The sequence below is a fragment of the Zerene cesonia genome, chromosome Z (genome assembly GCF_012273895.1).
Source record: "Zerene cesonia ecotype Mississippi chromosome Z, Zerene_cesonia_1.1, whole genome shotgun sequence".
In the NCBI taxonomy this organism is placed as follows: domain Eukaryota; kingdom Metazoa; phylum Arthropoda; class Insecta; order Lepidoptera; family Pieridae; genus Zerene; species Zerene cesonia.
Window position 1 is genome coordinate 5067931 of NC_052122.1, and position 24453 is coordinate 5092383.

General features: G+C 32.2%; 1 protein-coding gene across 1 annotated transcript in view; it reads right to left on the minus strand.

The window, feature by feature from the left end:
* LOC119835404 (alpha-mannosidase 2) overlaps nucleotides 1–24453 on the minus strand; it is a 66580-nt gene that overhangs the window by 5089 nt on the left and 37038 nt on the right. The window contains exons 3-6 of the mRNA XM_038360171.1: nucleotides 9965–10032; nucleotides 8844–8921; nucleotides 2407–2499; nucleotides 792–986 (exon numbers count right to left, since the gene is read on the minus strand). Of these exons, the coding sequence (XP_038216099.1) occupies nucleotides 792–986; nucleotides 2407–2499; nucleotides 8844–8921; nucleotides 9965–10032 (434 nt within the window). The remainder of the gene's footprint in view (nucleotides 1–791; nucleotides 987–2406; nucleotides 2500–8843; nucleotides 8922–9964; nucleotides 10033–24453) is intronic.

Below are 24453 nucleotides of genomic sequence, written 5' to 3' on the forward strand. Positions count from 1 at the left end.
GCTTACCAAATTTCAGAGGAATCGGTCAAGCCGTTTCGGAGGAGTATAGAACTAACATTGTGACACGAGAATTTTATATATAAGATATACTTGCTTATCTTACTTATATTTTTAATTTCTCTCACATTATTATTAATTTATTCATTTGACTGGTTTGTTTTTCCAATTCCCTTTATTTATGCTATACATTCATTAAATATTTTTCTTCGCGTTGTTTGAGAATCGTTTTACGATCAAAATAAAATGAAGTGAAATTTCAAAAGAGCAAGCTCCAAACCCCGTCTACAGACTAAGGTCAATTAAACCATACTAGACGTTTAATAATGCGATTTCGAACTCGTCTAGGGGCGGCTTGCTTCTAAACAGGTAAGTTGTTTACATCATAGGTTTCTAATGTATATATGAGCATTTGGATGGTAGGGATTTTTCTCTACCAGTTAAATTTATATTTAAATACTGCAAAAAGTTAATTATGATAAGAAGTATCTGGAGACTGAAAGAATTGAATTTTCTTATCACTTTATTAATTTTATTCCTGTTAAAATATTTATTATTGCTTCTCAATTGTAACGTATAGATTTATACTTATAACAATATACCTAATGTTTTATTACAATAATATACCTAATGCTAAGATTTCCTTGGAGGCAACAGTCAGTGCATTTTATTGAATAGTTTAGAAAACATAACTTAAAAGTACTTTGTCCACTCACATGCTATATTGATTATATAGAACATATTAGTAATGCTCTCACGTTTCATTGATAAGCTTTCTTAATCCACTAACTTACCTTTTGTTTGACGGGATGGGACCGTTCCCACCAAGCGTTCAAAAACGATATCTCAGTCCATATAAACGTCATATTGGGATACTGATTTAGTTTCGTGACGATGTTATTGAGTATGTTTTTCGTCTTGGTTTCGAAGTATTGCTCGAAGGTATTTAGCCAGCCCGGGTCATTATGCGAGTGAGGCACGACGAATACCTGGTAACATTGTAAAAATAAATATTTTAAGATAAGTTATTGTCCCCATTTCGTCCGTGGTACATATAAAGCAAAACATCACTTGAGGATCACGTACTTATCCAATGTTGAAAGAATATTAGAAATCGTTCCAGTAGATGCCGTGATAAGCGTCTACTAACAAGAAAACTCTTCAGTTTTAAATTAATAGGATAAACATAGTCAGTAAGTACTTTTAACAGGCCCTTAGGACACATTAACTATTATTAAAAAAATCTAAACTCATAGTCCCTAATACCTATTAATGGTACGCAGAAATTATTGGGTGATGAAACTTTATTGGATAAACGTCACTGCGATAGGGGCCGCTACAGAGTTGCTGCAGCGGAGTCCATCAGTAATTCAATTCTCCTGTATCTGACAACACCTTCGGGCTACGATATCGACACGGGCTTCAAAGTGTTCACAGGAATACATGCAATTTGTTGCACCTAGCTTCGAAATTCGTCCGTTTTCATTACCTGGCCAAACGCCTAAAGGGTTTCAGCCATCAAACGACATAAACATTCAGTTTACTATTTTGCAAGTTTTGTTTGTAAAACTGTTATGTAAATATATCATCAAACATATATTACTTTAATACTGAAAGCTTGAAACATGTTCCGTGACAAAGATTAATGTTTTGGTATTTTTATAACCAAACGTATGCTAGGAGTAAGAAAAATAAATAGAAAACGATCGTTTAAGCGAAGATATTTCTAGCAGTAATGAATAATCACTTTAAATGTATTTTATGGAGTAATGTACAAGTATAAGAATATAATAAGAAAAAATAAAGTAAAATTATATGTTTAGATATAAACGACTCTGAAAGGATTTGAAGCACATTTTATTGATTGTATTTTATTGTTTAGAGGGATTAGATGGACTATTTATTAGAAGTTAACATAGTAAGATCAATTGATTGATGTAGTGTTTGATAAGAGCTAATGTACGATTAATTATATTATTATTCTCAAATAATAATTTTTTAACAAGTAGTAAGCACTGGTGACTCAGTAGTGAGAACCTCGGACTTCAAAATCGATAAGTCGTTGTCGTAAAATCATTTTTCAAAAATTACCTATACATCCCCGCATAGATATGTTAAGCATAAAATACTATGACATACTATATATATAGTTTTCTTGTTTTTTTTTGCAATGGTTTCGAGCAGTTCCAAGCAAAATTTAATATAACATGCTATTACTAAATAAAGGTACCGGCTGTGCTTTGCTTTCTTCCAACTAAAGCATTAACATCTGTTCAGCTGTCCTTGTATTATATGTGGTGAAATAACAAGATGACTTCCTTTTACATATTTACGTTTAATTAAATTAAATTGTAAACTATTAGCAAAAATAATGATATACACAATAAATGGAGACGATAAAATATTTACCTTTAATCTCGGACGACGACTATCGTTTTTGATCTTCTCATATCGCTCCTCAAAAGTTCGATCCCAAAATTCTTTTGTGCGGAGCCAGTTGGGCTAAAATATAATAAACGGTTTATTTATTTTACATTACATATTCAATGCCTTATACGAGAGGTCTTCCGTAAACGAGCATCGTTTTCATACAAAAATAAATTGAAGTTTTAAAACAAACGAAGCGCCATTGGTTATACCAAAAGACCTCTATTATTCCCCTCCTTTACAATTAACATTGCTCACTCGACTCGGGAAGTAGACAAAAGATATACGGATGTGTATACAATCAATACAGTATTATGTCAATTCAATTTAATAATAATAAACTTAACAGGAAAATAGCAAGGTAGGTTGCTACTACAATATAGAAATACGTTTCACAAACTAAATTGATGGACGAGCATGCAACAGGAAAAGCAACATGATACTTAGTTACAGTTTGGTTTCCAAGTATTTTGCATTTTGCGTAGTTCAACAGCCTCAAATCGAATTTCCAATCAAAATCTTTCACACGACTGGACCAAGAGTAAATTTCATTGCATATTGGTCGAGCGGCTTTTGACAACAAAATACTTTATTTTATTCTCGATTGAGCACCAACCCATTCATACGCGTCACATATTCGATGAAATTCAAATAAAAATACCATTTCACATAAAGTCTTGCGACAAAAATGATCAGCACGTGTTTATAATCTTTTCTTATAAATTTTCATAAAAAGATCAATGACAAAATATGGCCATGTTTTAAGTAATTGAGCGTTATTTATGAAAATCTCCGCTTCCACCGATGTTTTACTTGTAGGTGTTATATGTCCTAAAGATACATTATAATCTCGTAATGAAACGCATTAGAGTGTAATATGAACAGATCGATCAAAGGACAAAGCAGGTATTCCTTTTGTCTAGACGAGGAAATGCACCTTCGTGATGCACATTTCGACAACACATTGTTATGCTCACGTAACGTGGTAACTTTGATATGGCTTCGTCACGCCGGACAGCAAAATAAATCACATGTGATGTACAAGCACCACGAAACGTTTATTGGACGCATTTTCGACAGCGCGCCGTGGCGTGTGGAAATTGAAAATATGTTTTCATTTATTGTTTGTTTACAAAAACGATATATGAATTCTCCCTTTAACAATTTACTACATTGTTCTTTAAACTACGTTGCAGTAATTGAATAAAGAGTATTATTTTTTGCTTTACCATGATGAAAAGTGAATATACCTCTGAGTTATGTAATAAATCCGAGAATTAGATGTAATGCTGTGTGGTGACGTAAGTTCGTAAGTTTTATGTCAATGTTTGTCTGTCTGTGGCATAGAAGGTTCTCTAATGCATGGAACGATTTACGTTTTTTTTAATTTTATTATTTGAAAACCATTTTCCATGCGGTGTTTCCTATCTATACCATATACTTCTACCTATGTATCTACCTAAGCGGCAGATTCATTATTTTTTACAACTCTATCAATATGGTTATTAAATGAAAAGGCAAGACTCGAAAAACACTATACTATATTAAATTTTAAATTCAAGATGGCCGACAAATCAATTTTTTAATTTATTTTCTTTTAATGAGGAGGTTTAGAATCTTCCACAAATTTAATAAATTATAGCATAGCAACAGATACAGGTATTTAACTGCATTACATAGATTTATTTCTAGCCTACTTAGAAACCAGACAAACGCAACGGTAATCATTTACAATTACTAGATTCTACAAATCTCAATCGTTAAATGAATTCACATTATACAAAACAGTTGACAACGCATGTTTATGAAAATGTGCATCTTGAAAATTGTACAGATTTAATTCATTGATATCAAAGCAACAACGAATATCAGAGTTATCAATACTTGCTCTCATATTTTCCTGATATCGCTTCATACAATTTCATACGTAAGCCGTAAAAGGTAACAACAAGTCCTTATACTGCAATTTCATGATCAACACACGCTACTTTGAATTTCAAAGGATCTGACACTGGTATATTATGTTTTCTATGAAAACAGCGTTACGTCGCCAACTCCATATTTTGTAAAGAAAGCAGTTTCTCGGAAATATAATATTTCATTTAACTGCATAATGTGTATGCACTTACATAGAACAGCTACTGAACTAGCTGTGCTCTGTAGTTTCACACACGTCGTACATGATGATATATATTTTACAAGTGGTCTGCCCCGGCATTGCCCGAAGTACATATATAGTCTATATCACACAGTAAAGATGCAGGCAGCTTTGTAATGGTGAAAGAATTTTTTAAATCGATTCAGTAGATTTTGTGTGAAAACTATGCAAATACATATATACAATTTACGAGTTTGCGATATATATTAACATAGTCTTCCTTCACAAATGGGCTATCAACATATTTTTTTTTTTATATCGAACCAGTATTTCCTGAGATATTAGCAAATTCAGATTTGAAAGCAAATAATTCAATCAAACATATAATAAATCAATCAAACTATAAGCAAAGCATTGTTGAATAGATTATTAATTATGTATTTATTAACTTAGGAAAGCCAACAGGTTTTAGGGAGAAGAAAAAGTATACAATTTTTTTTATAATCCAAAAAAAAGATAATCATCCCGTTGTGTTTTCCTTGACTTACAAGTGGTGCAACTAACACGATTTTCTTTTAAATATAATGATCCGTTGCTGTAGAACCTTTACTATACCCTGAAGTGTTATTCACTGTAGGCGAACAAAGCATGCCTCCAGAATACCAACACCATAACAAACCAAACTTGCATTAGCGCTTAAGATGTCGACCATATAAATTATTAGTTCTCAAAGGTCATATACAATATACATTACAAGTTCACAATCCGCAGTATCTATTATCATCAGATGTTTCAATCTTCATCAAGACTTCACGTCCGTCAATCTATCTTTCGATGGGTGTCGCGTCGCGGCAGTTCAAACATAAAATGTGTTTTGTAATACTCGTTATACTTGTTTATGTGTTTGCAAGTAAAAATTGTTGATTTGAGCAATTCATATTCTTAGTCGTCTTCATGTAAAGCGTATTTTTTTCGACCCTTTTCACTTCTTCAGCTGCTATTTCGGGAGATTCAATCCTCTCCTCTCCCAATAATGAAGTGAGATAATTTTTTAAATGTGCGTGTCAAATGTAAATACAATGGAATTATTTTTAAAGATGAATGAAATGCTCAGTATTCTTATTGACAACAAACTAGACGAACTTCTATAGGATTACACCTTGCTAGAATACCGAAATGCCGTCGCATATTTTAGTAAATAAATATAATTAATTCTCATTATTTTACACCTGTGTAAACCTATGTTGTTCTTGTTTTATTTCTAATTGTTCTAATTTTTCTTATTCCAAATAAAAAAATAAAATAATTAAAAAAAATACGTGATTAATTAACGTGAGATTTAAATGGAACCCATCCCTTGATTTACTCACTTTATTAATGGAAGCCCCTTTACAATCCGTTATATCATAATAATTCAATATTCATTCCAGCCAAATTCCATTCATTTAGGAGCGAGTTCACATCTGTCATGTTATAGTTGAACCATTCATTATCTTAAATTAAGGCTTTGTAAACGTCAACAATATTTCAGTTACCTCATTCTCCCAAATATAAATCAGAGCAAATCGAAATACATTTGGTGTGAGCTAATGAATTGCCCAGTTCATAGTTTAAACGTGTATATAACTTATTCAAACTAATGTATAGGTACAGGAAGTTCGCTATAATACTCTTACTGTTCCATAAATACGTATCTACTAGTTTTAGAATAATATGAACACTAGCTATAACAAAGTCATTCATTATTTTTAAGAAAATGTCATATTGTACTTCAAATAAAATAAACTTAGATTAGGTTTTTATACATCAGTTCTATTTGCCGTCGATTTACAGATGATGACAAAATGTATTAAAAAAACACTGTTCGCCATCCCGAGTTAACAATGTCACAAATGGCTCGCAATGACAAAGAACAATTAGAAAGGAAAATGTTTGTCAAATCGTAACACCACTTGGTATTACATGGGTTTAACATCGCTCAATCCAAATTGGAACTAAACGACAACTGCGATGAGTTATGACTTGCGAAGCTTTTCAAGTTTTCAGTAGATTGTACGAAGCTATTAGCAAAGGCTCACATGCGACTCTTGATACTGTGTCAAGTGCGTATTTCGTATTTTGTATTTTGTGCGAAAAATAAACAGCTGCTCTAATTTTCTCATTAAGTGAGGATTTTTTCTTTTCAAGACTATTTTAGTCCAGCGAAGCTGTTGACACTAATTAATGTCACCGACGACTCGTAGTTAGTTGTAAATTTTGTATGAGACAAAATGGAACTGTTACATATTGAACCATGATTAAAAATACCTTCTTTTTACTTATATATTAAAATTAAATTATAACTTCTTGTGGCTTGACTATGACTATATGAAAGTAAATAAAGTTAAAATGTGTAGGTACACCAAGCGTCGTAACACCATAACACGTAATTCGAACTCAATAATTTTTTTTTGTGAGTTAGATAACACTCAGAGCATCTTGAGGTCATTCAAGTTTAAAAATTATGAACATCACAACCGAAAATTCTGGCAATTTCAATTTTTTTTTATTAATACATATATACATCGTGATTTATACACGTCTATGCAAAATATTTTTTAATAATAATTAATATAGTGGACGTTTATTACGAAAGATAAAAATAAAAAATTACTTAGCGTGCTATTTTGGAAATATAATTAACAACATGACTATTTAACTAAGTGGACAGTAATGGTTTCCGCAAGTCTTGCAAGATAGCCTTTTTGATGGAATCTCAGCTTCTGTGACCAGTTTTCATTGAAGCCAACAGTGCAGAATATTCCAGAACACGAGTATACACACAAACACAAGCGTACTCGCTATTCATACACATTATGAGGGACGTAAAGTTCGTTAGTTTGTGGGTTTGTTTTTGTGACGTAATCTTGATTATTACAATGTAAACATTATTTCACCTTGGAAATAGACTATCTTTATTTGTTTGTGATTAATAATAGGTAAGTTTTAATTAAAAATTATATTGTTAGACGCTCAGCGAAGTGAGCACAGGTCAGCCGGTCTTAAAATAAATCCAACTATACCTCCGCTAGCTACAATGAACTTTTTAATTTAAAATGCGAACTTCTATTGATTCATACAAACATTCTCATAGATTGGTAAGAATTTTATCATTTGAGTATATTGCCATGTACCTACTCTAAAATATTTTGAATAGTCAATAAAATACAGTAGGTTCAAAATTGTACATTTTGGCGTATTACCAGCACAACAAAAGGTTGCTACTATAAACCGATAAGGAGTTCCTCTAACTGTCCTTCGTCATCATCACCTAATAATTACAATTAATCAAGCTCAGGCACAAGATAACTGCTGCAAATGTTGAGAAGTTCCCTCGTCAGCGTTTCGGCTACATCATTAATGCAAAAACAATGAATGAACAATCGCTGCAGTCACCCGTGTGATTTTTGAAAAATCCTCTCAAAATAATCCGAGGTCTACTCTTAGATTCTGCTTTTCTCGTCACGGAATCACTGTTGAGATATTTCATTTCCAACAAAAAAGAATTATCAAAATCGATCCATAAACACACATAAAAAGAAACGTTCGAAATGAGGTAACCTCCTTCGTTTTTGGATTAATTATAAACAGACCAGACGTTCGGTTATAAACTATCGCAATAACCATTTTACAAAGTGTTTTCTTGACATTAAATAAACTCTTTATAAACGTCACTTAATGTACAATATTTATTACTTTTTCAATCTTATTTTAACTGGCTTATATTTTTGCATAAATAGCCAAGCATCCATAGAGATAGATGCGTGCCGAAAGAGCCCTGGATTGATTGATTTTTGCTATTTTCAACGATTCATTCATATGCATATGTCATTTTATCCGATATCACTCTAGTTTTTCACGTGTCCGCTAAATGGAAATGGTAAAACCTTGTATGTCTAATGTTTCAAAGTTGTTTTTTACATTCCACTTTAAAAAACATACGCTGTAAAACAGTTTTGTTTGTGCCAGATCATTCGACTTTGCTTGCATATAAAAAATAATTATTGGAGTAAGCACGTCATTAAGAGTTTAATTAATTTATGCATGCAATGTCAAATGTGGGTTGTAACATTATCGATTGATCGTTTTCATGTGAATACAATATTCGTTTTATAATTGTTAATCTGAAGCAAACTTAAATTGCAAAATAATAACCTACTGTTAATGTTACATTTTTATTTAATGTCATGGAATAATATTTGTAAAACATATATTTTTTGAATAGGACGATAAAAATATATATAATTAAATACAAACAATATTTGATTGATGCCGAGCTTACCTGAAAGTCAAATTTTGGAAAAATGGAGACTGTGTCAATTTCTGCCTGACTGGAACGCACCACTGGACATTGCTGCAGCTGTAACAAAAAGAAAAACGATTTTCTTCACATTTCAACAATAATTGTAAAAAAGTGCAGCAAAAGAAGCCTTTTGCGTATAATAATTGAGTGATTTTTATATTTGTAAATAACACAAAAGCAAATTGAAAAGTTGCACGCAATACCCCAATCTTATCTGTAATAATAGATAATAATCGATGCTTTAACTTGTAACACTATTATTTTGAATATTTTCTAATAAATTTAATGTCCACGTGTTTATCAAACAATAATCGAATTTAGCGAAGGTAGTGGATAGTATCTTATATATCCAAGCTTTCGGTATAAACATAGATATGTTTAAAATAATATCATTGAATGCACACAGTTCTTTCTTTATATACGTTATGCATTATTTAATATCCCAACTAAAATTATTAATGCGAAAGTAACTCTGTCCTTCTCTTCTTCTAGCCACAAGACCACATAGCCGCTTTGGATGGAATTTGATGTAGTTATAGTTTGAAAGAAAAAACCCCCGAAACTGTCTACCTTTTTCTTTGCTACGAAAGCGAAGCCGCGAGCGAAATATTTATTTATTTATTTAATTAAAATAAAACACAGCTGTAAATACAATCGTAGTAAAGTGAAAAAAGAGAATAAGGGCAATTACAAGTTTCCACATGTATATACCATTATAATGTAATTAAAACGTCGTTCGTATTATAATTTACATCCCGCAGATTTAATGTTTGAAAAAGGCATTAGCCATATATTTTTTAATTGATGTTCTGTGGTACAGAAAAAAATCTAAATTCATTCCTTTCATTAGAAGATTGATAAAATTACAATATCTATAAACAAAAATGATTTGAATTTAAATAAAGCTAACTGTATTTCTGATTATCTTCCTGACCATCAAAACCTCGAATTGGCCAACTAATCACTTAGCAGGTATTCAATACACATTTTCAACAATCGATGCCCCAAAATCTTTCAATTGTCCTTTAGAAACTAAGTCGTCTGACGGCACTGGACTCACTCTATAGGTAATTAGTGATAAATCTTCAATTAGTACTTACTTTCACAGACTGCGGCTCTCGGACGTGTTTCTGTGAGACTGAGCGGTCGCTGTTTGTATTGTCGCTACCTGCAATAGAAAAAAGATGTGTACAATCCACTTAGTAATGCGTGAGACCAATGAAAAGTTACTGGTTTTATTTATACAGGCGTGCTCTTCAGGGAGTCGATAACAATTCGTCATGCTATCGAAACAAATTTTGTTATATAAAAAATATTGTAAATAGCTGATATAACTTGATTTAACGTAATTAGTATCATTGTTATATAGCACTTACTTATCAACAAGCAAAAATGAAATCTGTAAAGCTGATAATAATGTTAAAATTAATATTACAATTCATTTATTAAGTTTAGTGCCTGGATAACCGAGCTTTGCTCGGTATTTTTTTTTTTGTTTTTTTATAAATTGTGTTTTTTGGAAATTATATTTAAGTATTATTATTCGCCATAGATGTCAGGAAGAGTCATAAAAAATTGGGACTACTCAAATGCCTCCTATTTGTTAAAAAGTAAGTTTAAGTCGATAAAACACGAATATGACATTTTCTAATATATATATATATATATATATATATATATATATATATATATACACAAGAACTGCTCGTTTAAAGATATAAGTTAAAATTTCGTAACTGATATTACGTTTCAGCGCAGCGGATATTCGTTTTGGTGACGGCTTTTCAAGCCATCTATTATCATGCGGTATATACTGTTACATTGATTACCGCATGGCTCTACCCGTTATCGAAATCTACAAAATGTACCCCCGCATTTAGACGAATTGTGTATTTATTAGTCAATCAATGTCTGCCTTATAAAAGACACCCATCGAAATAAATGCGTTGTCCGCTCGCCACTACAAAGAGTTAATCTCTAATGGGCATGGTAACTGAAAATATGGCAACGCACTATGTGGTCAACCACTAATTGGGCAGTGCCGCCAACATGCCCTGTTTAAATTGTAGCTTTCACCACTATACATTATTTATATTGGCATTCATTAAAATGAAACATTAGTATATCATTGCTGATAAGTATTTAGTGTAACGCATGTGTAAAATATAGGTATAACTGTTGTAGATTAAGGTGAATACAGGCTGTGGAATAGCGCAATGCGACTATCCTAAACAGAGAAAAATATTTAGGAATGGCACACGCGGTTTTGCTACGTATTTAGTGCCGCTACTCGTAAATCTCCGTCACGGGACATGTTCAGAACAAAACTGCAACTCCACTACGAAGTTTCCATGCCAAAGTTCAATAATCCCAACCGCCTACACTGCACGTGCAGTTTCACAGAGTCCATGTATGACCTAATAAACGCAGATAAATACACTGATCAGTACGAGATAGTTTACGTCGCCAGGCTTACGACTTACTCCTTCTGGTATTCTCGAACAATTACGACAATGGAGGTCAGAAACGAGCGTATGTCACTAAAATCGCTTTCAGTTTTAACCTGTTTATAAACTGTTTATAATTTGTGGTGACCACTTAACATTAGGCTTGCTTTGCCATAAAAAAGGCATTCTATCAATAGCAGCTGCTGAAGATATTAGAATCAAATCAGAAAAATATTGTATATATAATTAAATGATGCGGCATGCAATTATTACTTTTTGTTTAATATAAGCGAACGTTTCCCGTGAATGCTGAGTGAACTTGTTTGTATTTCCAAATCAATATTGAAACATTTTAAAAGGGTGATGATACGAATGCTCTGAATAAACAGTAATATTGGTTTGCTAAAGCTTTGCATATTTTTTCATTCGTTCTATAAAGAGATATCGGACGTTGTGTCAACTTTGTTTGCATTGCTCCTGTCAAAGGTCGTGATTGTCCCGCCCTTTGCAATACTAGAGGTCTGTTATTGTTTTTAACCGCCACATGCTGCAACTCTTTGAACAGCCAATTTTAGAACCGTCAAACAAAATGCTTGTTTTAAGGTAGAAGTAGTATGAGACCGTTAGGTTTTTAGTGCCTACAGTCAATTTCATAATATGATCTTATTTTTCTAAATGTTTTCCAGTTTTGATAAAGGTTTTTTAAACAACTTTCTAGCGATATAAGAATTTATCATTGAACCTATGTTTATAATATATTTGAAAAAGTAAAATAAAATATTTATTTTATGTATAAAGATAAAGGGGGAATAAACTGTAACTGGAAATTCCGTCAAACGAAAAAAAAATTTCGTTGCAAATAGATTCCCAATATTGAGCTTAACAGATGCAGCCGAATGCAGCCGTTGCTTTTAACTTTATTTGTACGGAACCCTTAGTGTCCGCCTCGTATATGATCGAGATTTTATTTTTGTATACCCCTGTTACTACCACTCGTAAATATAAGCATCTAATTATGTCTCATCAACTTTTTTACAAATATTATTTTTCATTGATGAGATACGAGTGATATATAACAGGTATATCCATAAAATTCATAAATTTGTTGCAAATGAATTTTATAAGGAAGAGAAAATGTATAATCTGACACGCGTATCCCTCACACTCTGCTGGACTGCAAAAATACTACGTATCTATTCACCAACAAAAGTTTAAAAGATTACTTCAAATACAACCAACACCTTCGTTGGAATGTACAAAAGCATTACAAAAGCCTCAAATTGGAAAAATTCACAACTGAAATACACGATAATTGTTCTACTTGCAGTCGTAATTACTAGGACGGTAAACGCAAATTAGAACGTTTGTATTCAATCCTCTAGTAATTATTCACAACAGAGAGTGAATACAAAAAGCAGAAGTGATGCAAACTCTTCCGATGTTGTACGTGCTGTCACGAAAAGGGTGGAAGGTATGATTTGTACAGTCCTGTGTAATTTCGGAAATAAGTGAAAAGATCAATTTTCTAGCCCATACTCTTATTATCAATGAGATAGTAATTGGAAGTAGTCAATGATCTCTCTCCATATGAAAGCAAAAAAGGTGAATTACTTACTAGACAAGTTTATAATTTTTAATGAATAATCAATGATAAAGTATCCTGGCATATTGTCGCAACGCTTTTAATTTTTTGAATAGTAATTATTAATATATTTACGAGCCAACGTTAGCTGCAGCCGCGATATCTTTAACAAGAATAAATCTAACAAATTTAGACTGTTGTTGATTATCTCTAACCGAGACAGCACAATACCTTACAAATTAAAATATTCGAAAATAAATGAGACAATATACCGAGCAGCTATTTCCTTTGTATATTATCGCAATTCATCCATTCCTGAATTTTTAAATGTGCCCGAAAAGTAGTATATAAAAAGTTTTTCAACACAAATCCAATTGATTCGAAAATATTGTACATTGAACTCCAATTAAATTAGAATAAATTTCCAATATGAAATGTATTTTTAAATTCCAAACAAATTTGACGAGGTTAAAAAATATATTTATTAACTCTTCAAATGTTTTTAAGCGAAGCGAGCTGATACAAAATAATGATATAAGTATCGCGCTGCGCTTTTTATTATCGCTACTTTATCAATGGGTATAGGCTAAAAGCCGAGCTCAGTAGCATTAATATAATATAGAGTCTACATAGATAAAACCTTCATTATAATGATCAACAGTCGAACTCTAGCCACGCGCGTCTAGCAATACTTTTTAAAATCTTTTATTCAATTTATTCGTATTACTTTAGTCTTTTTTATTAAAAAACCGATTGAAGAACTCGTACATTTCTTAGCTGCCTGAAAAAGTATTACGTAAAAGTTTCATATGTAGCTAACAAGTTGTAAATTAACAAAGGATTTTCAACGTGTGAATGGTATGAACATTTTTGCCGTGACAAGTTCCATTCTAATGCTGTCCGGCGCAGCAAACACTTTCATACGAACTCGTGTGTACCATTAACTTTAACGGATCGCGCAGCTTTGAAAATTTGCAAGCGGTGAATTACTTTTTGTAGTACCTTTCTGAAATAATTGGGAAACCAAAATTCAATTTAATACGATACGATATAATATAATTGCATTTATGAAACCCACATTCAGTTGCAATAGCGAGGCGTCAATACAGCAGCTTTAATTTCATTTAATATAAATGTTAGCGAACACAGATACTTTTAAAAGCTTAAGTTGCATTCAACGTTCCTTACATTTAAAACACTCATTAACCATCAGATTCCTTTTCTCGTTTCTCTCCGCCCGGTCGTTCCTTATAGAACAGGTAAATAGGTTTATTTATTTTTTATGGTTTCGTTATTCGTCTATAAATAGTCCATTTGTATCTGTTATACTTGTTTCGTTTGCTGATGTTTCTTCCGATAATTTTCTTTCAAACGTTGAGTAATCGAGAATCGTCTATGAAAATTCTGTCCAAATATACAATTAGATACCCTTTTGTTCCTATGTTACTTATAGTATACATCAGTAGTACTTCCATTATTCATAATATAACCTATACTTATGCGAATAATTATGTGAGCTTAGATTTCTAAAAATAAATGAATGAATGAAAGGTAAAGAGGGATTTTCATATGGAATTGCAAGATCATATGAAGCGAGAAGTGTATGTAATAAAAATGACTACGATTCGCGATATTCGCTTTTGATATATCTAATAAATCTTATTATACCTAAAAAACCTATGCTAAATTTAACTACGGAGCAACCGAGTAAATCGACTGGGGTGGGACGTGGGACTTAGTGAATTGATAACTAAACCAAGTTACACCTATAAACAGTAATGATGTCACAACTGTACAAGGCATAACTGAGAAACATTCTAGCAAAGGTTTTAGGAGAGTAGATGATTAAATAGTTAAGTTTTCATTGAAACGTACTGTTCTCGTCATGTTATATTTATGTACCTACCTTATTTTCATATAATTAAATGCTCAAAGAGCTCATGATGTAAATGTTTGAAGTCAGATGAACTTAGCGAGGAACTAATTATCTTAAAATGTTATGTTTGTCAATTGACTACTCATTGCTCTTTCTTTGCATACTGGCTAGATAAATGATTGCATAGCTTACAAACAAACGCGTTTCATTTTTAACAGTTGCACAATGAAAGAAAAAAAAAAATACAAATCAAGCTATCAAAATTCTGTTTGGATATTTTCAGTATTTTGTCTAGGTGACGCTGACGAACGGGCGCGCTTTGTAAAACCGAAACAAGTTGCTTTTTTAACCCGGGTCAATATCAAAGCGTCTATATCGAATGGGCATGTGCTAATATGTGCGACTCGAACTAAAGTTGCTAAGTTTACATTGAACGCTTTATTCGCTAAACCATATCTATGGATGTGAAACTGCTGTAAAAAGAAGAAATGTACCTGGGAGTTTGTTTATAATTAGTAAACGTCCGCTAAGAACGGATTTTACAACAGAGTCGTGTTTAGGGTGTGTAAGGGCTCTCGTAAAATTGTATGATAATTTATAGTACTACCAACTTAAAGGCTATATAGCCGTTAAGTAGAAGCCTTAATACATATGTATTAAGATCAAATTTTTCAGATTTGATGGATCGAAAGGCTCTAACAAATTTGAATCATTATCGTGTATCTATAATACTACAAATTGATCTTTTGCAGGGAGGTTGTCCATAGTTACTAGTTACTAGTTAGTAGTATACTGAGAACAAAATTTACAACAGGGTTGTATTAAGGGCGTCTAAGGGCTCTTGGAAATTTATATGAAAGTCCTTTTTGTGCTACTAATTTGAAATTTGGTAGGTAAAGACTGACTGGCCCGCAATTTTTGTAAATGTATGGTTATTTTTATACCGATATTACGGACTTGAGATTGAGATTCGGTATGAACAGATTTTACGACAGCGTTTAAGAATTCAATGTTTTTTACCTCATATGTACGTAGCTAATTGATTAAATCAAGAGGTTATTGTTCGATATTTTTCATCCCCACAGTAAAAAATACATAAAATACCGTAGGTTGGAGAGACAATATATCTACCAATATTATAAATACGAAAGTGACTCAATCTGTCCGTATTTTCTTCACGCCTAAACCACTTAATCGATTTGGGTGAAATTTAGTACATAGATAGTTTAGGCCCCGGGAAAGGGTAAAATAAAGTTTTTATCCTCGAAATCCCACGGGAACGGTTCTATGCGGGTTAAATCCCGAAGCTGTCTAGTTTTTCCTTTGCTGTCGCGGGTGAAGCTGAATGTAGAAAACTCTCCACCACCACCGCTTTCTGTGTAACTGCAAATGGGATTTTTGCTCGCTCCCATACAAAATACTAATAATGAATACTCTAGCTAATCACAAAACGGGAGATATCTCACAAATTAAAATTAAAAAATACGTTTTGATGATAGAGGCATCTAAATTGTCTCACTTGCTCTTATACAGAGTATACGTATGGAAATTAATTAAACCTGGTTATCTTAATCAGGATTACACGATATCAGTCAAGTCAAGTCGGTTATAAACAAACAAACATACACGTGAAGCTAACAAACGCGTTTTAAAACGAAACTAATGAGCATAAATACAATTAATCTTATAATACACATATTCATATTATGTTCATAGCCATATATATGGATGAAGTCGCGGGCAACAGTTAGTAATTGATTAATCTTAGACATAAGTGATTTTAGCAGTATTTTAACTCAAACTAATTACTATTTCCGTTATAAACAGAGAGCACAGCTATAAATAAGTTGAACACTTTTTTAAATAATTTGAACAATTTACAATAAAATACCTGTCTCATTCTAAACTTTAGAATAAAATGTATAATATTTGTTAGCATGAAGATAACTCATTTCAGGGGGTCAATGTGGTGTCCACTGAAAATCAGTGGAGAGTCTAAGTTCCTTTAATGGGCTTAGACTCTTTTACACTGAGTGGATCTCCTGTTTATATGAGGTTTATTGTGTTGTAAATTAGATCATTTTTTTATTTTACCTTATATAAATAAATGTATTTTCTTTCTTTCTTTCTTTCTTTCATTTTCTAAACAAATACATTACAACAAACAGCAACTAACAAAAACCCAGTCTACTAGATCAGTGGTTCCCTCAGTTGTCTGGGCTACGACCCAAATACAATTAGTCTCCTAATACAAGTTTTCAAACTCGAGATCCGCTTCGAAGAAATTGAACAGTTACTAATGTGAATAAAAGACTTATCAAATAACAAACAAGAATTAAATACAACTCTGTATTACTTCATTTAAATACAACATCAAAAAGATATTTAATGGGACTGTCGGAATTGTTTCCTATGTTTTGCCATGACACGTTTTGACAACTTCAAACTCGAGTTACTTTTAATCGAAATGAGTTTGTGTCCGATTTATTGCGGTCGTGTGTTTTAATGTCAACCATATTAGGAAATCCGACCGCACATAGGTGTGGGGTAGTAAAGGGGAGGACTTTTTCCCGGCGCGGCAGCGGTTGGTTCGATCGGTTTGTGTGACATTTTACAGGGCTTACTCAATATTCGCTAGTTTGGGAAACCTTGTACCAGGTCATTCGCATAAACAGAAAAAAACATTATCACTTGTAAGGTTTAATACTTAAAGCCGACACACAAAATATTGTTATAGGCTAAGCATGAAAGATTGTTTTTAAAAATCGGCAATAATTATATATGAGTCCGAAATATTTGCTTGAATGCTAAAATGTTTTATATGAGATACTTGTCTAGAGTCAGCCTTTGATATTGAAACATATAATTCATATACATAAACAACGAAATTTAACGTATCAGGAAATCCTAATTTCTCTATAATTTGTATTATATATATTTACTTTTAAGGTAAATCTAAAATAAAAAGTTCATATTAACATCAAATCATACATTTTCACCAAATACCGAGCATTAGCGATGCTACTGCTATATAATATTCACAACATTATGAATGAATTGTGCAAACCCTTTTAACCGACTTCAAAAAATGGAGGACGTTCTCTGTAGGTATGTATTTTTTTGGGTATATTAAACCATATTTTCGGCAATTCTGAAGAAATTTCTATCTTACTTATTTACAGTCTAGTTAAATCTTAGAAATAAATTTTGACCCACTTTCCGGTTTCCGATTAAGCTCGAGCTTTCCTGCGTAACTTAAAGTAATTGTTAAAATCTGGTTTTATTTAACTTATTTGTACAAATTAAAATATTTCTCCAGTTACAAATGCACTATTTATTAGACTTATTACAATTAAAGTATTAACAGATTGATAAGATACCTCCTCTTTATCAAAAGTGACGGTATTTATTAATGTATTTTTATTCAATGAACGCTTTATCTCTCATAATCTCTCTAATCTAATCTAATTGTCGAACCAATTATATTCAAAGATTCACGAAGAAAAATTATTTAAAACAACGATAAATAAAACGATGTTGCCACGTTTACCAAGTACCTATATAAATTTGACTATTTATAACTTTAACATAATAGCAGCGTTCATTTTTCTTATTTACATAATTTCAGCTCATATTGAGAAGATAAACAGCACAACAAAATATTATTTCAATATCATGAAAGTTAAATATGAAACATTTTAAAACATTTCTTGAATGCGAGTATGATAACAAGTACACAGTTTCCAATTATAATTTGCATTCCTTTATATTTAGCAAGCGTCAAACGTAATTGAGATAAAAACAAAGAGATATGGTGAATACTGCTTGCAATTATTTTTCGATAGACTATAATCTGATTATATGGCACGCTTATATTGTACAATAGGTATTCGTTGAGTTAAGTTAGGTTCAGTTCATTAAAAAAAAACAGAAATAGAAGTCCCGCTTCGAGAGATCCATTGGCTCGCAACTTGCATTCGGCGGACGACTCGTTTAGCAAATGTGAATTCTCGGTATAATACATAACTATGATATATTCGGTTTATAATCTCACTTCTCATAAAATTTGAGTTTGATAGGCTCTTAGTTTATGAAAAATACAGACAGTCAGATATAATAAAACTTACATGGCTTCTAAATTAACTACGCAACCCTTATAAGAGAAGGCGTACGTATTAATTTATTTGTTTATATTTTGTCAATTCACTATGTTACTGTATCAGCAAAATTCATATTTTTATATTTCAATATGGTATGATGCTTATGAAGAGGCAAATATTGTCATGATTCAATTAATAATGTAACTTCCTTATGGTATAGTAAATATACAAATTAAATACTACAAAAACTATAAAAACTTTTGAGGAACATGTTAAATTATATAATAATGAAATAAAAACATACATTACAATCTATCCAATGGCTTCGAATTCCACACCGACCTTAAGATCTGACCATATTATGAAAAATAGCCGAATCAAATTGTAATCATCGTTCAAAGGCATCGATTCGGTTTTATAAATTGTCTGATACACGGTGAGAAATACCGTGTTGGCAATGTGACACTGGGAGCTCGTGCGGTCGATGACGGCTACTCGACGCTCTTAGCGTGCCTAAGTGGTAGATAGAGAGCTAACTGCGAAAAATGTAGGATCAAAAGTAATTCGGGACGATTTGATTTCGTCTTACATCTCTATCGTTTGAAAGTTCATGTATCTTTGTAATAAGCGTTTATTTTTATTTAACTTATGCATTGCTTATCTTTTTTTAGTTATCCTTTATATATATCGAAATTTATAATTAGAAGTTTTGTTCGTATAATTACACTTTTCGATAACTAGAGGTATAAACGCGCGCGGTTTATGAATATCAAATATCAGCTTACAACTATATTAAAAATTTACATATTTCATTTTTATCATATTTTTATAATTATAAGAATAAAATAGGTAAATAAATATCAGTAACATATTACCATAAGTCATGCCTGGGAGAGAGAGAGCTTTCGATAAATGTTACATTTGATGATTTTAATTCTTTAAAAAATCAGTTAATAAAAATCACATTACTACATTACAGGACATCCGTTTTATTTTACCCTTCATATAAATATGTTAATTTTATGAGTAATTAATAACATGTACTAGATTTAGTGCAAGCTCTTAGCCCATTGCCATTTTATAGCCTCCATTCGATTTCCATCACATTTATCATTCACCTCAAAACCGTGAAATTAAAATTCGTAGATTAAACCGTTTCGCATAACACAATCCTTAAATATTACCTGTATGTAGCTGTGTGTGCTGTAACGAGAACTTTGCTTGTTAACTTCTACTGTCTGTTTTTGTAAATTATTACTCACAAGTAAGTGTACGAGTTGTTTAGAATTTCAATTTATAATCCGAAATAACCTACATATACTCCTAGTTACGAATAAATTTCCGCTAACGCACTTCGACTCTAACATGCGTGCGAATTTCGCATTATATTTCGTCCCTACCAAAATTGTGCTAATGTAAAAGCCAAACATAAATAATGTATGGATGTATGATAGTTAATCTTTTATTTAAAAAAGGCTGAATGCTCTGGATAAGCCCAGTTGCATGCACAATTGCCACTTTTTATCTGAGTACCACGCGAGTGAAACCGCGGGATCAAGATATATAGTATAAAATAATAAAGCTAACGTAAGCTGCGGATAAAACGTAATTATATTTAATACACAATCATTGAAATAATCTAATAACATTTTATATAATTAAATATACGAATATAATTTCAGTATTCCATAAAGCGCTTTGAGTGTACTTCACATTGTAAATCATAACAGCTAATAATCCATGTAACAGCTACAGCATTTGGGAATTAATATTGATTCAATACCATCAGCTTAGTCTATATCAAGCCTTCTAAACTAGCTGTACCACGTGGATATATTATAATGAAGTGTCTAGCGTACATTCTCCCTTTGGGAATTACGAATAATGTGATAGAAATCGGACTAATTGGTGTTTGTGAATAGTATGATGCCTACTAATCACTATTCAGCTGTATAATATCTAAATTTTCGTTGCAAAAATGAATATAGATCGTTGCACGACATATTTGCTACTAAATAGTGCCTCATTTTTAGAACTGACAATACATATTTAACAAATATTTGATAGTTAGTCTCTAGTAGGTAATAATATAAAGTGTATATATTTAAAATTCTAACAAAATACATGGTTAGTAAATGACATATCTTTTTTTTTTTAATGTCACAGTCAGCAATGGAGCTGGTGGGACGCCTGATGGTAAGCGTTACCAGCGCCCATGAACATTTAGAGAGGCATAAAGTCCATTACAGACCTTACGCCTCTACAAATGGATTGCCGACTTTTTTGGAAAGGGATTAAGAAAGGATTGGCGAGAGGAATAAAGGAAAGGAGGAGGAAAAGGATATGCCTCCGGTTCCCCCACTCACCGAACAAAACACAGCATAATGCTATTTCACGCCGGTCTTCTGTGGGGGTGTGATACTTCCCCGGTGCGAGCTGGCCCAATTCGTGCCGAAGCGTGCTCGACTACCACATAGTAACTTCTAATAATCTAATAACGAATTTTTGATAGAAGTCTAACTTTGCGTCTTACGTATTCCGTTTGTGCCACATTCAAAACGAGAAACGTGTAAAAAGCCTCGTGTTTTCGCTTTAGTAATAAAACTTCTGTTAGAAAAATTCCATATGCAGAAGTAGTTCTTCATCTTAAGCTACTCTCATGCATACACGGGTCACCGTAATACAACGAGCGCTAAAGGTTGGTATAATATACATAATCCTGTTTACGTTTCACGTTACTATGAATGAATAAATTTAAATTATAATATTTGTATGGTAAACAAATATGTGTTTACCATACAATAATTATAATATATATAAGCTATGCTATATATAGTAATTCTCATCAATATATAGCACTCAACAAATATTAAATAAACTGTAAACGAAAAGTAAGCTATTTCAATTTGAAGATATAGGTTTAAAGAAACGCTGTAAGAAAAATGGTTTCATCGAGGTTACTTAAGTTCAAAGCGCCCATAACAATGTTACGACTGGAGGTCAATGCGGAGGGTTGCCATCCCTTTCGTAGTCTCGCCCTTCTCTGTGATGTGTCGCTAGGCTAAGCCGAACAATTATAACTGTGTAAGTAATGTATTAAATATGCCGTTCAAAATACACAATTTGTAAGAAATTCGTAATTTTTATATCTATATATATGTTACTCTTTCTTGGCTACGTAGTAAAAAATGCAGTTAATAATAAGTAGCGAAAAGCTCCAGTGTACATTTCATTTATTATAGAAAACTTAATATTTAAATCTATTTCACAAAGAGTACTATAGAGCTACTCAGTAGCATTAGTATCGGGGAATTTCCTTGAAACATGTGCCGAGTACAACGTTATCATTGCCATCCATGTTCACCACTATAATAACCGAATGAAATCCAATTACCCCAGTTTGTTTCCTTGTGGAGCGTAAACTATTAGCACCTAAATCTGTATGTAAATATACTTTGCTAATAAATTGAACGATAACAAAATGTAATTGGATGAAATTTTAAATGTTATCACATTTCTAGATGTTTGTAACGAATTCGCTGGGCTTTACCGGAGATGAAAAAAATATATGAACTAATTATATAAATGAAGCTATCCAAGATAAACCGGTAAATATCGATCAATTGGTTTTTGAGTCACAAACAAACAAGGAAACATGTCTAATCATATGTTTTAGAAGCTAGGGAATCGAATTGTACGTCACTCACGCAGTATAACATTTTAATGATTTTCTGTCACATTTGAAGGTCGCGTGTCTACAACGAATGGGTTTTGGGGATTACTGTGGGAATAAAATTAAATAAACTTCCAATGTCTAGCCCGTGTAAAAATATAGAGATACTCAAATATTTAAATGTACATCACATCAATAGACTGCTGTTATTTATATAACTCATAAATTAATTTAATGCAATTGGGATATATTTATTATATTAACATTTAATATCAATCTTCAATATTCTTTGTCGTCCATTAATAGTGAAAACTATGCTTTTTATTTCTCCTTTACTTTATCCTACTTTAAAACATGTTAAAATTCCTATTGATTAAATATAGTTACATATAGTATGTAGTCAAATTCAAAATATAGAACGAAAAGTATTCACTCAGATACATCTATCGGTAGACCCTGCGGTGAATCAAAACTCAGTTACTTCATTAAGTCCGAAGTTCAGATAGAAAGCAAACTTTAAGGTAAATTGGAATGTATTACATAGCGGTGACAAGTCATTATAAGTTTAATATAAATCGGCTCAATATATACACGGCTGTATCAAAGGAGCCACTTAAAAGTTTCCTTTACGGTGCAAAGTATTTATCTTACGGTTTTTACTGGACGTTAACACAATTATTATGAAACAGGGTACTTTACACTGAATGAATCACGTTAAAAAGAGAGCTGAAAAGCATTAAATAAAACGATAGAGCGTATTTACGAATGAAATGTACTTTATTAAATTGAATTGCTTTAAGTATTTGTTTTATTGTAGGAGTTACGTTTTATTTCAACATTTAAACTTTTCGCTTATTCCCATTTCATTTAAATACAGTTAACGTGAAAACATAAAATATGAATTTAAATTTAATACATCTAGAACACCAACACACATTGAGAAGTAGGTATGTTTTTCTATTTATATAGTAGTTTCAATAAAAACAAAACTTATGTATAAATGCAGAGTGACGGTTTTAGAGTAACACTGCACGGCACACTGACCGAACCGCTCACCTGTTAATTTACGCGTTATTCTAAAACGCTTCATAGAGGTTCATACGCTTCGGCTGTCGGCACCGACGACCAGCGTGTAGTCAGCTTAGCACTAAACATTCTTAGGCAGAAAATGTTGACATAAAAGGTTTGGTAATTTGTATCAAGAGGTCTAATCACAAATGACAAAAAACGAAAATGACCATCGAATTACTGGTACCAGCGGATCAATGAGCGTCAGTCGAACGTGTCAGCTGGATAAAGATAGTCAAACGATTTGTTCCACAAGTTCTTGTATTTTCCGATAGTCGTAAATAAGGAGAGGGCTTTAGCGTTATGCCATACTACCATTTATTAATTATATATTCAAAACGAATTAAAATGTTTTTAATCGTATGATTTATTTATAATTATTAAATTAATCCATATGTTCTTCCTCTCCAACCAATTCACGTCCGCATCCGTATTTGAACTAGTAATTATTTCCAATCCTTATTTTATTTCACATCATGGCCGTGTAGCGCTGATGGTTTTTCTTACCAAATCCTGATTATTCTTTTGTGTACCTTTTTGAATATTACAGCCACATGGACTTCCGACGACTCTGCATTGATGCTAAAAGGTTTAGTGCAACGTTATTAGTCAATGCGATAACTTTCCAAGTGCGAGTCGGACTTATAAATTATATATTTCTATGTCTGAAATGAAATCTATTTCCTGGGGTCCAAGGATCACGCGTGAGCTGCTGGACTTTTTTGTTCGCTAGGATATCGCTCATGGCGTCGGTCACCTTTTTAACATAACACTCACACCTCTAACATAAGTATATATATTTAAACACGGACCGAATCTGCGATCTGGCTTTATTTCTTTATA